General features: G+C 44.5%; 1 protein-coding gene across 1 annotated transcript in view; it reads left to right on the top strand.

The window, feature by feature from the left end:
- The window catches only part of LOC139696542 (sodium-coupled monocarboxylate transporter 1-like), a 42,874-nt gene extending 35,415 nt beyond the window's left edge, over nt 1–7,459 (top strand). The window contains exons 13-14 of the mRNA XM_071595345.1: nt 4,264–4,564; nt 7,193–7,459. Coding sequence (XP_071451446.1) covers nt 4,264–4,564; nt 7,193–7,279 — 388 coding nt within the window. The 3' untranslated portion in view covers nt 7,280–7,459. The remainder of the gene's footprint in view (nt 1–4,263; nt 4,565–7,192) is intronic.
- Nucleotides 7,460–16,319: the final 8,860 nt, after the last annotated feature.

Raw genomic sequence — 16,319 nt, forward strand, 5'->3', positions numbered from 1 at the left:
AAATGGCCAGGTCGTCAACAAATAGCGATGCCATCACCGGGGCATTGATGCATTCCGTTACGTCGTTGATTGCGATGGCGAACAACGTCACGCTCAGGACTGATCCCTGAGGTACGCCGTTCTCCTGAGTGTAGGATCGGGATAAATGATTGCCCGTCCTTACTCTAAAAAGGCGGTTTGTTAAAAAAATTTTTATAAATATGGCCATATTGCCCTTAAAACCCCACTCATGCAACGTGTTTAAAATCTTTCGTCGCCACACACTGTCGTAGGCCTTCTCGAGGTCGAAGAAGACTGCTACGACGTGTTGGCGTAACAGAAAGGCTTCCTGGATGAAATTGTCAGTGCGCACCAGATGATCTGTCGTGGACCTCTCACGCCGGAAGCCGCACTGAGCGTCGGAGAGGAGGTGTTGTCTCTCCAGGCACCAGACGAGACGTCGGTTAACCATTCTTTCCATCACCTTGCACAGGCAACTGGTGAGAGAGATGGGCCGATAGCTGTTCGGGTCGCTCTTGTTCTTACCCTGTTTCGGAACGGGTATCACCAGGGACTCCCGCCAGGAATTCGGAAAACTACCCTCAATCCACAATTGGTTGAGGGTATTGAGGACCTCCCCCAACGCTGACTTCGGAATATTCCGAAGAAAGGCGTTGTGGATCTGATCCATTCCCGGTGAGGTGTTATGGGAGTCCATGATAGAGGACTCTAGTTCCCATGGCGAGAATGGCTCGTTGTATGCTGCAGGATTTCCAGCTTCGCCAAAATTGAGAGGGACTCTCTCACATTGCCTCTTGAAGTTTGCGAAGTTGGCGTCATATAGTTCATCACTGCTGCTGGCCGCGAACTGCTGGGCGAAAGTGTCGCTTATTTCTGGGGGTGAAGTCACCACCCGTCCAGCAACAAGCAGTGGCGAGATGACGAAGGAGCCCTTGGACCCAGAGATTTTTTTGACTTTCTCCCATACCTGCGCAAGCGGGGTTCTCTGGTTAATGGTAGCGACATACTCTATCCAGGATGCCCTCTTGGCCTGCTTCACCGCCTTCCGGGCTCGCGCTCGTAGGTGGCGGTAGGCTGCCAGGTTTGTTGCCGTGGGGTATTTCTTAAAAATATTCAACGCTTTTTTCCTCGTCCGGATCGCCCTGTCGCAGTCCTCGTTCCACCAAGGGACGGGTGCCCGATGAAGGGTGCCGGACGTGCGAGGAACACTTTCGGTAGCTGCGGCTACGAGCGTTGAAGTCAGTGTCTCGACATTTTGCAACGCGTCGAGACTTGCGTCGTGTTTAAAATGAAAAATATTCTTAAAAAGCGACCAGTCGGCACGGCTGATACGCCAGTTTTCTGGAGGTCTGAAGGTGTTTGGCGAACGATCTACTTTCTCGAGTAGAAGAGGAAAGTGGTCACTCCCACAGAGATCGTTGTGGACGTTCATCTTCAGCTTCGGGGCTAGGCTTCTCGAGCATATGGCAAGATCTATTGCTGAAAATTCCCCATTGAAGCTGTTGAAGCGAGTTTTTTCCCCGCTATTTAATAAAAACAAATTAAAATCCTCAATAAAATTCGATAAAATTCGCCCTCTCCTATTGCTTGGGGTGGATGGGCCCCCCATAGTGGATCATGGGCATTAAAATCGCCCATCAAAATAAATGGCCGAGGTAGCTGACGGACAAGGGCTTCCAAGTTAAAACGAGTTACCGGTGCACCCTCCGGCAGATAGACGTTGCATAACGTCATCGTCTCTGGGGTATGCACTGTGACAGCCACTGCCTGGAATGGGGTGTTCAGTTGGACTCGGGAGGTGTAAAGGGCCTAACGAATCGCAACTGCCACTCCTCCTTGGGCGCGTTGACCACTCGTGTCGTCTAGTCTAAAAACAGTGCACCCCTTTAAAACACCCTTGTCTGTCGCCTTAAAATGTGTCTCTTGCAGACAGATGCAAGAGGGATCAAAAGCGTCCATTAAAACGGCCAGCTCCTCCTTGTGCCGATAAAAACCGTTGCAGTTCCACTGCAGTAAAAAGGCCATTAAAATTAATTATAATTAAAATAAATAAAGGATTAAATGTGTTTTAAACTTTGGGAGATGACCGGTTGTTAAGAAATCATCGCTTAAAGCGATGTTTCCTCCTCCACTCGGTTGCCAGGACCTCCGTATCCGAGATACTCTGGTCCTCCAGAACCTCCGGCCTCCCTGGTTTTGCGGGAGGTGTAGGGGAAGGTGTCTTCTCACGCCGTAACGTCGTGTTCCCCTTGGTGGTTTTTGGTGGTGGGCTCTTCTTCGAAGGGCCCACCGGAGTAGGTGGCGCATTGTCCACCTTACTCTTTGTCTCTTTGGTGCTCTTCTGTTTTTTGCTTCGCGTGTCCAAAGCGGTGACTTGAGGGGCGTCAGTTTGCGTGGCGATGGTGCACTTTGGCAATGGGATAGACGCGACGGAAGCAAAGGACCGGGAGAACGTCGGGGCGACGAGTGCCCTGTACTTTCTCCTCGCTTCCAAATACGGTATCTTTTCCAGCGTCTTTATCTCCATGATCTTTCTTTCCTCTTTCATCTTTGGACAATCACGGGAGTACACTGGATGTGTACCCTCGCAATTGACGCAAAGAGCTTCCGAGGAGCACTCTCTATCCTCGTGCGCGTCCTTGCCACAGCGCGGGCAGGTTGCCTTGCCCTCGCAGCGCGACGCGACGTGGCCGAAACGTTGGCACTGAAAACAACGCACGGGATTAGGAATGAACGGCCTCACTGGGACCGATTCATATCCAATGAATACCTTGTCGGGCAGCCTATCACGTGCGAACGTCAAAATCACGGACGTGGTGTTAATGTTCTCGCCGTTGCGCCTTGTCGTTAGTCGACGACAATCCGTCACTCCCTGAGAGAACATTTCTCTCTTGATTTCGTCGACGTCGACATAGAGGAGGTCGTAATGGCTGATGACTCCCCGACAAGTGTTGAGAGTGCGGTGCACCTCCACTTTTACCGGAATGTCATGGAGCATCCCCATTGCCAATAATTTTTCGCTTTGTTTTTCATTATTTGTCTCTATAAGCAGAGTACCGTCCCTTAGTTTCTTGACGCTCTTTGGGTCCCCAGGTACTATCTGCGACAAAACTCTCCGTATAAGGAAAGGAGAGACCTTTTTCAAGGTCTCACCTTCCTTAGCACACGACATTATGAGGTACCGCTTGCAAGCACCTATGCATTGATCTCCCCCGCCCGAGTCCGGACGGGATCTTTTTGTTGGTGGAAAGGGTTTTTCCTCCATAATAATTAATAATTCGTCCCTCGGCCTCCCCACCCACCACGGAGCCACACATTCGGGACGCCGCTCCGCCAAACCGGAGCGGTCGCCAGGGCTAACGCGAGGGATATAGCGCTTCAGGAGTGGTTGTCTGTTTCGGGGTGGATCTTCGATACAAGGGCCCACCAAAACCCTTACATCTCCGACCTCCCTACGCAGACCCCCACAACCTTGGCACTCGCCACCGGAGGGAAAACGCGACGGAAGCCGATTGACCGGGAGTGGCTAGCTCCCGGCCTCCCGTTTACACGAAATCCGGGGCCGAAGAGGGGTATCACTCCCCGGTCCATACAGGGCATCCGACACCCTGCTGGGAACCAGAAAGCTCACCCTCCAGGATCCCCTTCTCTCCCTTACGGGTCTCCAGGCACGGCAAACACCTGGGCGGATCGCAGGCCAGATGGTATGGCCGCTCACAGACAGTGGATCCACAGCACTGTCCGGACGCATCCCTTGCTGGCTTGGGGTTTGATTTCGGGGTTTTCTCCCCGCCCTTTTAGTCGCCTCTTACGACAAGCAGGGATACTGCGGGAGTATTCTCTATCCCCCTACCCGCGGGGGGGAAGTAACACCTAATTCTAATATTTTTACTCTCAAATACATGTATCCTTAAAGAGTAACGCTAGACTAATTCAACACAGAACTTAGTACATCATTATAGATTTAAATAATTTTGTTTAAAATTAGTTCTTTTTAATCTGCTATCTTAAAATGATTTATGATTTTATTGATTTTCACCATTTATTGGGCGCAGGATGCTCTGTGATCAATTGTTATTTGTAATATTTCATAGGCTTTTGGCGCCTGGTTACTTTCATTAAAAGATATTGTATTTATTACGTATTTATTTCAGACCTGGTTACGAAATCAAATACACTGGCCAACTAAACCAGATTATAAAAATTTCTCCTGGCTTGATCCCACCTAATATTTATTTTTCTCAACTTGTCATGAAACACCAGACAGTTGTCGAGCGCAGCAACATTCTTGGAAGAGGAAGCGGACGAGCCGTGGTTCGTCCACCGCATCTCATACACTCTCTATTCCTTCCTGGGATTCGTATTGAGCATGATCGTGGGCTTGGCAGTTTCGTGGTTTACTAGGTCTGCTGAAAAATCACAAGCCGTGCATCCGGACCTTCTAACACCACTGATCAGAAGGTACTATGGGATGGATAAACCCACCGAAAAGACCGAAGAAAGTCCGGAAAGCACGCCGCTCAATAAGACAGAGGACTGCGTATACGCGCATGAAAAAACAGAGGTGAGTTAAAATAACATATAAGGTTATATTTAATATTCACTACGGTGGCAAAGCAGCTGTAAATCACGCACGTAGACTGAATTCGTTACAATGTGAGGACATCGACGTTACACGCAGGATTTCGAGCCAGTATATACGATTCCTGTATAGTATTTCCTTTATAGTATATATGCTTTCCTTCAGAATATTCATAGGAATGTTGTTGCTTTTGGAAAAGAGTTGCTCAATCTTCCTACAATATGTATCTTTGAGTAGTAAGTAAGCATCTTTAATATTGCCATTTTTCATCCAGGGGTTTGTTATTGGATTACTTTCTCATTTAAGAGGATAAAAAAAACCTTTGTGAGATCAAAAGAACCTTTATTTTTTAGTTTCAGTTTCCAGTATTCATCGTACAATGGGCAGAAGTTCTCTTCGTTGACTCTTCCCTCATTTCATGTCTACATTTTGCAAGACCATATGTGCATTTAAGAATAAATATAAAGCAACAATTTCATATGAATTAATTTACATCTACATAGTTCCCCGCAAGGGCGTGGGGCGGGGTTGTTAGGTCACCACCAGTACTTAAGAATAAAACTTCATGCAAAACCAACAAATTCATACCAATATACGAACACAAAATCGTGTATATCTATGCAAAAACCTTTATGTATTATACACATGCAAATTATCCATCCATTTAACATTTATTCGCTATAAAATAACTTCAGGGAAATTTTCAATCTAAACCTAAGACCCGGATACAACAACAGCATCAGTTGACGCCAGCTGATTACCCTCTATTAAAATCCACATGAACTGCTCTGCTGCAGCTTTGCCCTTAAATCCATTCTATTCTCTATGCAAGGTGATGAGTTTACAGAAACCAATGCTGCAATGCGCGTTGTTGTAAGGATTAATAGCGGGTAAATATTAGTATATGACCAGAAAAATTTGGCGATTATTGTAGCTTCACTGTAACATGTGCGATAATGGTCGATTAAAAGGATTCCTAAAGGATGTTTACAAAAACATGCCATATGTTTTTCTCTCGATCGTCTAATGTTTATGATATCATCCTCCAAATTTGGCGATGTGCTCTGCATTACACTCGCATTCCTGTTTTGAATCCTCAAAGCACTTCAGCCCGGGAGGTGGAGCGTTTGGAGCAGATGAAATCGATCGAGAGCATGCACGATAAATCGATATGTCAGACGATTTTCCTCAGTTACTTCCACGATTTAATATCAATGAATGTTTGCTTTCGTTTCGAGTAATTTCTAATTTTTTAAAAATTGACAAAACTAGTTATTTTATGGACCGCTGTTGAAATAAAATTATTTTTTTATAATTAAATTAAGTCACCTAAAATTAATTGTATCTATCGTAACTTTGCGGATCTATTTCATGTTTTCACATTATTGATTCAAATTGAACCCACGTTTCTCTGGAGATCTCCGCCAAAGTGATTATCCACTTAAAAGACTATGGGTCCAGGTTTGACATCGTGAAAGTAGCTGAAATTTTAAAAAGCGCCTTTAATTTACGTTCATTTTAAACAATATTTTACTCTTTACCACATTTTAAAATGAACACTGCCACACCGTGACGTACTAGAAAGCATTTACAATCAGAAATGATGGGAGTTACTTCGAAGCAAGGGCGAGCAACCTCCGACCCGTAATTTTTCTAAATATGTTGTGATGGTGGTTAATATTGGGCCCATTAAAAATATTGGCGGTAATCAGAGTTGAGGCAACGCGCATAAGTGTACTCGGGCATTTTCACTCGGATTCGAGGGGACGGTTTGGTGCGAGTCACGACGTACTTTCTCGCACGGTTAATAATTCTGGCACGCCAGAACGGGAGAGGTAGTCGCACGTGCGAAATCAAAATCGATCCCTTCAAACCAGCGAGATCCTTTACTCTCATACGAGTTCTCATTCAGGATGGCGCCTGCATTTTTGAGTATGCAATTGTTTGAAGATTTAAAAGACATATTATTATCGAACGGGAATATCTATACTCTATGCGTGTCTCCATTTCTTCCATGACTCCTTTTCAAATTAAGAATTTAAATTTTGGGAAATTACCTCCCAAAAAAAACACAAGTTTCCTTAGTCTTACGCGTGGAGGAGAGGAAAACTTCTCAATTGCAAGGGTTTCATTAGCTATCGCAAAAATTTGTCATATTACACACATAACGAAGACGAAGTTAATTTTAGGCTATAATTACTAGTGGTTATCGGAACAATTTCGAGCATATATCTCGGCGTAGGAAATGCTCGGGTAGAAGATCTGAGTCACGTTAAGCGCAATGATTCAGTAGCCTGCATGGTTTTCACCATCCATACAATACGCTTTCAGTTGGATCTTCAGACACCGCAGATGATTCTATAAGTTTCGTGCAGTCACACGGGACAGTTTAGTCGACTTGGTTTTCGAGATATGCGAAGCAAATTTTGAAAGTTATGGATTTCACATAAATCCACATTAGATATTGGTACTAATATATCATTACCTCACCAGGATTACAATAATTAAGGGTTGTTAATACTTTTTCACTCAAGCTGGATAGAAAAGTAGGCTATAGTTTCCAAACAATACTTCTAAAACCATATTAATTGTAGATTTCCATTTTTCCAGGTTATAAGTGACATTGAAGTATCCAAAAACGGTAACTTCATCCATAGCACCGAGATAATAAGATTGACGAAAGAAGAGGAAAGATGACGACTCGAAGGCTTTACGCAAAGCATAAATGTCTCAATTCAAGACAAAGTAACAAGAGGAAGAGCCGAATAGATGTTTATGCTTAATAGCAGACTGTATATAAAGAAATTTAGTTTGCATTATTTTTCAAAAATATTCCAGAGGAACCATTTGGTTTCGAAATAATTGGATTGATCTGACTTCCACAAATCTTTATTACATTTGTACAAAATTGATTGTAACCAAATTATGTACTGCTTACCCTTTCAATGGGCTGTGATATTTGATTTCTACGTACTCGTTTACATTCTCACACACCATATGCATGAACTATTTTCCGAAAAGGCAATTTTGCCGAAGAAAATGCAATTAAATTTTTGTAAATAAATGCCAAATGAAATATATCTTTGATTATTGTTAACAACAAATCTTATAGTAGTCATGCAAATGCATGCACCTTCACTAATCTCGTGTGTTTTGTCGTCAAAACCCTTCCCAGATGGGACTACCATTAAGGTACGTAGTGCTCGCTAGTGTTGCTTGCCCTGCTCCGTTTGTTTTAAGGTTTCTGCTTCCGTCCCTCATTTCTCTCTCTCTGTAGGGGGCATGCCTCTGCTGTCTACCTGCTGCGTAGTGTCGTATTCCCTAACTGTGTCTTTGGGGGAGGAGGCTTAAGTTGCACGTCCATCTGATGATGGAGTTTCCCCTTCTTGCTTTTCAATTCTAGTTTCCACGTAGTTGGATCGATTTTAACTCAACTTGTATTTGCGTGAGTATGTTGGTTGATAGTATATGTATTTGCATGCACGTGAGTTGAGAAGGCTTTTGCATGAATATATACGCCTCTGTGGGTGTAGTTTTGCATGAATATTTTGGTTTGTACGTGGTTTTATTCTCTTTTACAGGTGGTGACCTAACACCCCCCTCCACACGCCATTGCGGCGGCTTGTGGTGTATTATGTAGATGTATTTTTTTCAATATGTAAGCCTACGTCAACTAGTGGCTCCCACCCTAATTCTCTGCAATAATGTCGTGAGACCTACCATGTTCATAAAAAAACTTTTCACAAACCCAGCTGCTCTACGTTGCACTTGATCGAGTTCCAACATCAAGTCTACTTTCCGAAGAAACTGTGGGAGATGCCGCAACAGTAACTTTTACCGGAGTCATCCGCTAATGTGTATTTCAATGCAACAATTTCAGAGAACGCAAAATGACCTCAGCTGTCGGTCGCCTCCACTAAATACAACTACAATTTCAGAGTGTAAAAATCATTCAAGGCGAATTATTTTTTCACTCTGAAATTGTTGCATTGAATCAAGCCTACTTCATGAGGATACACTTGTGCAGCATACTCAATAGATGTAGGTGAAGGGCGTTTCTCTGTACTAATTTTAATAATGAATTGCAAGAATCGCTGTCACGGGTCCGTGTTTTAATGATATTGCTGTCTCAATCTGTACCGGGGAGATTGAAGTCACCACCAATTATGCTGAAAGTGCATACATTTAAGTAAAATTAATTTGTCCCTAGACGCTAGGGTTAGCATGTGTAATTTTTCTATCCATCACCCTGCAGTTACTATCCCGTATATTTCAAGGAAGGAGTCCTTGAGTCAGCTAGTTCTGACATCTATTTCCCGGATTCATGATCCAAGCAGCCAATGTATGTTGGAGTGCGAGTAATTTGCCAGACCTCGGGGATGAAACATACGAATATGAATTTTTTTAGTAATTTCTACCCAGTATTGAATCGTATTTCTTCTAATGATTCCCACCCAAACCCCAGAAGAATTTCTGAGACGCTTTTCGTTTTATCGTAACACTTTTTAGGGAATGGGCTGCCCGGTGTTGAACCTTCTCAATTTCCCGAATGAGGCCTTTTTTAGTCGAATCTCATCCCCTACACACACATTTTAAATCGGGCCTTACGAGAGCGTGGTAACAACGTTCCTTTACCTTGTAGTAACTTCTGCCAACAATGCGTCTAATAGATCCCAATTGTTTTACTTGCATGCTCGCAGATGTTACGCATGTGGGTCCTTCAATTTAAGTCGTTAGTTATAGTAACACCTAGGTATTTTACCGTATCAACTACTTCTAGATCAACTCCAGCTAATTTTTAAACAAATCCCATTGCTCTTTTAAATAAATTTACCACCGATCATTTATTATGGTTTAATAACAATCCCCATTAAGTAAACTGTTTCGAAATGCAATCTAGATCCTTTGTTAGTATTAAAAAATCCTCATCTCCAGATGTCTCCCGATAAAGCACCTTATCCGCGAGCATCCTAATCTTACTTTTCAGTTCACGGTACAAATCGATAACGAAAATCAAGAAAAGCAACGGGCCGATTACATTTACCTGGGGTACCCCCGAGGTCACTCGTATGCTGTTGGAGCTAGCGCCATCAAGGACGACCCTCTGTTCAAGCTCTGAAAGAAAGTCTCCTTCCCAATTTATTGCGCCCTTGTTTATACCCGCGACCTTTAATTTATGAATGAGTTTACCATGGGGAAATCAAATGTCCTTTGAAAATCTAAAAAGATCGCATCCGCTGGCCTACCACTTTCACCCGATAAAAGTAAGTCATGTGTGGATAATCCAAATTCGATCTTGCATGAGCGGATTTTCCTTAATCCGTGTTGATTGTCACTGAAAAAGTTAATGTTATCAAGGTACCTCATAATGGAACTGATGATTAGGTGTTCCAAAATTTTGCAACACAGAAGTGAAAGGAATGGGTTTGTAGTTATTGGGGTCCTCCCTGCTCTAACTTTTAAAAATAGGAGTTATTTGTGCGGTTTTCCAATTCTAAGGGAATTAATTGTACTCTGTGAGGGATTTTAAAAATATAACTGGGAGATATGCGGCGATGTTAGGAGCTTAATGTTTTAACTGCCTAGCGGGTATATTTTACGGACCCATGGATTTGTTAAGTTTCATCTCTTTGAGCAATTTGACAATTCTATGTTCGTCCGCTGTAATGTTTGCCATGAGTCCAGGATATATTGTTCGTGGGAGACGCGCGGTGGCAGCATCGCTCGTGAAAACGCTTTGGAAGAATTAATTTAGAATATTAGCTTTTCCCTCACTGTCAGTATGAATGACATTGCTACAATTCCCTAAGCAAGCCACGGTTTGCTCACCCCTTGCTCATGATCCCTCGCATATGACCAGAACGCTTAAGGGTCACTGTCCAAATACTCGCATAGTATTTAACGTAAGGTGCTACGTAATTGTATTTTAATAATGAATTACAAGAATCGCGGGCACGGGTCCGAATTTTGATGCTATTTACCTGAATCCGTGTTTGTAACACGGATTCAGGTAAATAGCATAAAATTATAACAGCATCAACACCAATTATGTTGATGCTGTTATTATTTTTACATGTCCATTTTTATATTTGTTCATCGAGTGCATGAAATGTTTTGACATCAGACTGTGGAAGTCTATAGAAAGAGCATAAGTTAGTGTCGGGTTGATTATATTGCAGTAAGGGGCACCAAACATTTTCTATGTTATTGCTATTATTATTATTATTAAATACGTATTGCCTGATTTCATAAATAATTTTCACTGCCACGAAAACTCCTCCTCCGGGTCTTGTACCTCTATTGCGTCGGTTCACTGTGAAATCTATCGGTAAAATTTCTCGATCGTTTATATCATCATACAGCCAACTCCCAGTGCCTAAAACTATATTAGCGCAATAACTTTGGATTACATGCTCGGGGTCGCCTCTTTTATTTTTGAGGCTTCTCCATTTTCAAGGATAGATAGGTTATTTTTATTTTGAATGACACCTGCTGTCATTAAAAATAAAAGTCTGACTAACTTAGTATGGGTTTGCGGAGAAGTGCGTGTCAAATGTCTTTCAGTATCAATGCCAATGCTCCTCTTTTCTTTTATATTGTTATTAATGGTTTTATCCGCGCTTGCCCCAAATATGAGCGACCAACTACATGACCTACTCTATCCTAAAAAAGGTCTGCAGTGGACGAATAGTCTTACGACAGGCAGTGATACTGAGGGGGTATTCTCAATCCCCATACCCGCAGGGGCCAAGGTTTGTTAACTATCAATTTGTTTTCTAAACCGTGAAAAAGTAGTAGTTTTAGGGGTTTGTAGGGTGCGTCGACAACTATGGTCATTTTGCACCACTGTCATAACGTAAAACTTATGTTCCTTTTAAACTAGGAGTAAGTAAACAAATAAATACGAATAAATATATAAATAAGTAGTAGTAGTTTTAGGGGTTTGTAGGGTGCGTCGACAACTATGGTCATTTTGCACCACTGTCATAACGTATAACTTATGTTCCTTTTAAACTAGGAGTAAGTAAACAAATAAATACGAATAAATATATAAATAAATAAAATAAACAAAAAAAAAAGGAAAATGCTAAAATCAAAAGCATTAAAATTATGATCTCCAAAGCTAAAGCTGCCCCATTAAACCAGTATACCTTAAAAAACTTAAGACTCGGTTTATAGACCCAGAGTCATCCCCTAAAATATTTCTTAAGTCTCCCCTTATCTTCAACATGTCTCTGGCCCTTAGGTATGTTGTACATTCCGTCAGGATATGTTTTATCGTCAGGGGTTGGAAACACTCATTGCAGCGGGGCTGTTCTTTTACCTCCGCAAAGAGGTACGAATGAGTGAGGGCAGAGTGTCCTATTCTCAGGCGCGTAATCATGACCTCTTCCCTCCGAATGTTCCGGATGGAAGAGGACCATGGTGAAACGACCGGTTTTATTGCCCTGAGTTTATTATTTTGCAGAGACTGCCAAGTCTCCTTCCACTGATGCAGGACCGAGTTCCGCAAGGCGGCCTTTACGTCCTCCATTGGAACCAAGGTGGAGTCGGTCTCGGGTTGTCGAAGGGCATCCTTCGCTGCCTGGTCAGCTTTTTCGTTACCTCTTATGCCGACGTGACCAGGAGTCCATATAAAGGAGACCCTGTTCCCCTTTCTCTGAAGGGACAACAGGGTATAATGGATCTCCTGGACTATCGGGTGCACAGGTGCAAAGACCGATAAAGATTTTAGGGCGCTCAACGAGTCTGTGCAGATGAGGAAAGAGCCATTGCTTTCTTTTATTTCTCCTACGGCCGTCCTTATGGCTGACAGCTCGGCTGTGAAAATGCTGCAAGAAGTGTGCAGTTTTTTCCTCACGACTCCATGGTAGTGGGACACGACCGCATAGGCACGTGCAGATTCTGACTTTGACCCGTCGGTGTAGACTGGGACAAAGTCAGAAAGTGAGCTGAGGACGGCGCTGAAGAGCTGCTGGTATTCGGAATCGGTCGTCTTGGCTTTGCGGCGTGCACTGGCAATGAGTTTAATATCCGGCATTGGTGTTAACCAAGGCGGATACTTAGCATAGGAGACGGGGCATATTTGAGGAAATGTAAAATTTACCTCATTAATAAAATCATTAAAACGAACGGCAAAGGGCCTAGTTGCCCTTCTCCGCCTGTTAAATAAGTCTAAAAACCGTTGGTTAAAAACTAAGTTAAAACAAGGGTGGATTGTCTCTGATAAAATTTTACAGGCATAGTTGCCCATTAAAATCATCCTGCGGGTTTCCAACGGAGGCTCCCCTGCGTCTGCAAGTAAGCTTGGGACTGGGCTTGTTCTAAATGCCCCGGTGGCCAACCGTATCCCAGCATTGTGGACACATGTGAGTGGTCTCAAGTAAGACTCTCGTCCTGAGGAATACACTATGGAACCATAGTCCAGTTTGGATCGCACCAAGCCTCTGTACAATAAAAGCATGGTGGTGCGGTCTGCTCCCCAAGTGGAGTGAGTTAAAAACTTTAAAACGTTGAGGGTTTGGCGACACCTCTCGCGTAACACGCGGATATGCTCCCGCCAGTTCAGCTTTTGGTCCAGGATCATGCCGAGAAAGCGGACGGACCCCACAAATGGAAGGATCCTACCCAACAGGGTTAGGGTCGGGGTAACGTGGTAACCGCGAACACGGTGAAAGTGCACGCATTTCGTTTTCTCCACGGAGAACCGAAATCCGTTCTTTCGCGACCACTCTCCAAGTTTGTTCAGAGTCACCTGGGCTTGCCTGGAAGCGTTTGGCAGTCGTGTCGACCGGCAAAATATGGCTAGGTCGTCCACATAGAGCGATGCCATCACCGGAGCATTGATGCATTCCACCACGTCGTTGATGGCGATGGCAAATAACGTCACGCTCAGTACTGAACCCTGGGGTACCCCGTTCTCCTGTGTAAAAGATCGGGATAAGTGCTTCCCAGTCCTTACTTTAAAATGGCGGTTAGTTAAAAAATTTCTGATAAATAGGGCCATGTTGCCTCTAAATCCCCACTTGTGGAGCGTGTTGAGGATTCTCCATCGCCACACACTATCATAGGCCTTCTCCAGGTCGAAGAAGACTGCTATGACGTGTTGACGGTGGAGAAAGGCTTCCTGGATGAAGTTCTCAGTGCGCACCAGATGGTCTGTCGTGGACCTGCCACGCCGAAAGCCGCACTGAGCGTCGGAGAGCAGGTGTCGACTCTCCAAGCACCACATGAGACGTCGGTTTACCATCCGTTCCCATAGTTGTTCGGGTCATTTTTATCCTTGCCCTGTTTTGGGATTGGTATCACGATGGACTCTCGCCAGGCATTTGGAAAACTGCCCTCGTTCCAAAGTTGGTTGAGGGTATTTAGGACCTCCCCAATCGAGTTTTCCGGAATGTTCCGGAGAAATGCGTTGTGGATTTCGTCCGCCCCTGGCGAGGTGTAATGGGAGTCTTCGATGGCGGATTTAAGCTCCCAGGACGTGAAAGGCTCATTGTAATATTCGCTTGTAGGACCTGCACCAAAATTGAGAGGGACTCTCTCGCATCGCCTCTTCAGGTTCGCAAAGTCCGCGGCATAGCCCTCGTCACTGCTATTGGCCGCGAACTGACTGGCAAATATGTTGCTTATTTCGGCAGGTGAATTAACCACCCGGCCAGCAACAAGCAATGGCGAGATGACAAATGAGCCCTTGGACCCGGAGATTTTCTTCACTTTGTCCCATACCTGACCAAGTGGCGTGCGATGGTTGATGGTAGAGACGTATTCTTTCCAGGAAGCCCTCTTGGCCTCCTTCACGGCCCTTCGAGCTCGCGCTCTCAGGCGGCGGTACGATGCCAGATTAGTTGCCGTGGGATATTTTCTAAAAATATTCAATGCTTTTTTCCTCGCCCGAATCGCCCGGTCGCATTCCCCGTTCCACCAAGGGACAGGAGCTCGATTAATGTTCCCGGACGTACGAGGGATACTTTTGGTAGCTGCCGCCAACAGCGTTGAACTTAGTTTATCGACGTTGTGCAACGCGTCGAAACTTGCGTCGTGTTTATATGTAAACGTACGCTTGAAAAGTGGCCAGTCCGCACGGTTAATACGCCACTTTTCCGGAGGTTTTGAAATGGTGGGCGAAGAGTCTTCTTTGACGAGTAGAAGAGGAAAATGGTCACTCCCACAGAGATCGTTGTGGGTGGACATTTTTAGCTTTGGGGCTAGACTTCTCGAGCATAGACAAAGATCTATTGCTGAGAATTCCCCATTGAAGCTGTTAAAGCGGGTTTTTTCGCCGCTATTTAATAAAAACAGGTTAAAATCCTCAATAAAGTTGGATAAAATTCGACCTCTCCTATTGCTTTGGGTTTCTGACCCTCCCCAGAGAGGATCATGGGCATTAAAATCTCCCATCAAAATGAACGGCTGAGGAAGCTGGTGGACAAGGGCTTCAAGGTTCAGGCGGGTCACCGGTGCACCCTATGGCAGATACACGTTGCATAACGTCATCCTCTCAGGGGTGTGCACCGTGACAGCGACGGCCTGGAATGGAGAGTTCAATTGGACTCGCGAGGTGTAAAGGGCCTCACGGGCCGCAACTGCTACTCCCCCTTGGGCTCGTTGGCCACTTAGGTCATCCGTTCTAAAAACAGTGAACCCCTTCAGAATACCCTTATCTTCAGCCTTAAAATGGGTCTCTTGGAGACAAATACAAGAGGGTTTAAAAATCTTGGATTAAAATGGCCAGCTCCTCCTTGTGCCGATAAAAGCCATTGCAGTTCCACTGCAGAATGGAACACATTTAAAGTGTTAAATTAAAATAAATAAATAAATAAATAAATATATAAATAAATAAGATGACTAAAAAGGGAGATGACCAACTCTATTGAGGTTATCGCTTGAAGCGATGTTTCCTCTTCCACTCGTTTGCGAAGACCTCTGTATCAGAGATACTCTGGTCCTCTTCAATTACCTCCGGCATCTTTGGCTTCACTGGAGGCGTCGGGGAAGGTGTATTCTCACGCCCTTTTGGCGTGTTCCCCTTGGTGGTTTTTTGTGGGCTCTTCTTTGAAGGGCCCACAGGAGTAGGTGGCTCCTTGTCCACCTTACTCTTTCCATCCTTCACCCTTTTGGGTTTAGGCACTTGCGTGTTTTCAATTGGGGATTCTTTCGGTATCTCCGTCTGCGTGGCGATGGTACACTTTACACATTGCGTGGTTGCAACGGAAGCAAAGGACCGGGAGAAAGTTGGAGCGATTAGCGCCCTGTATTTCCTCCTCGCTTCCGCATATGGGATTTTTTCAAGGGTTTTTATCTCCATGACTTTCCTCTCTTCTTTCATCTTCGGGCAATCACGAGAGTACACTGGGTGTGTACCCTCGCAATTGACACAAAGAGGTTCCGAAGAGCACTCTTTATCCTCGTGCGCGTCTTTGCCACAGCGCGGGCAGGTGGCCTTACCCTCGCAGCGCGACGCGACATGGCCGAACCGTTGGCATTTGAAACAACGCACGGGATTTGGGATGAATGGCCTCACTGGTACCGATTCATAGCCCACAAACACCTTGTCGGGTAGTCTATCACGCGCAAACGTCAAGATCACGGAGGTGCTGTTTACGTTTTCTCCGTTGCGCCTTGTGGTGAGTCGACGACAATCAGTCACTCCCTGAGAGAACATTTCTCTCTTGATTTCTTCGATGTCCACGTATAGGAGGTCGTAGTGACTGATGACTCCCCGACAGGTGTTAAG

Source organism: Hetaerina americana, unplaced genomic scaffold (genome assembly GCF_022747635.1).
Source record: "Hetaerina americana unplaced genomic scaffold, ioHetAmer1.1.p SCAF_7, whole genome shotgun sequence".
In the NCBI taxonomy this organism is placed as follows: Eukaryota; Metazoa; Arthropoda; class Insecta; order Odonata; family Calopterygidae; genus Hetaerina; species Hetaerina americana.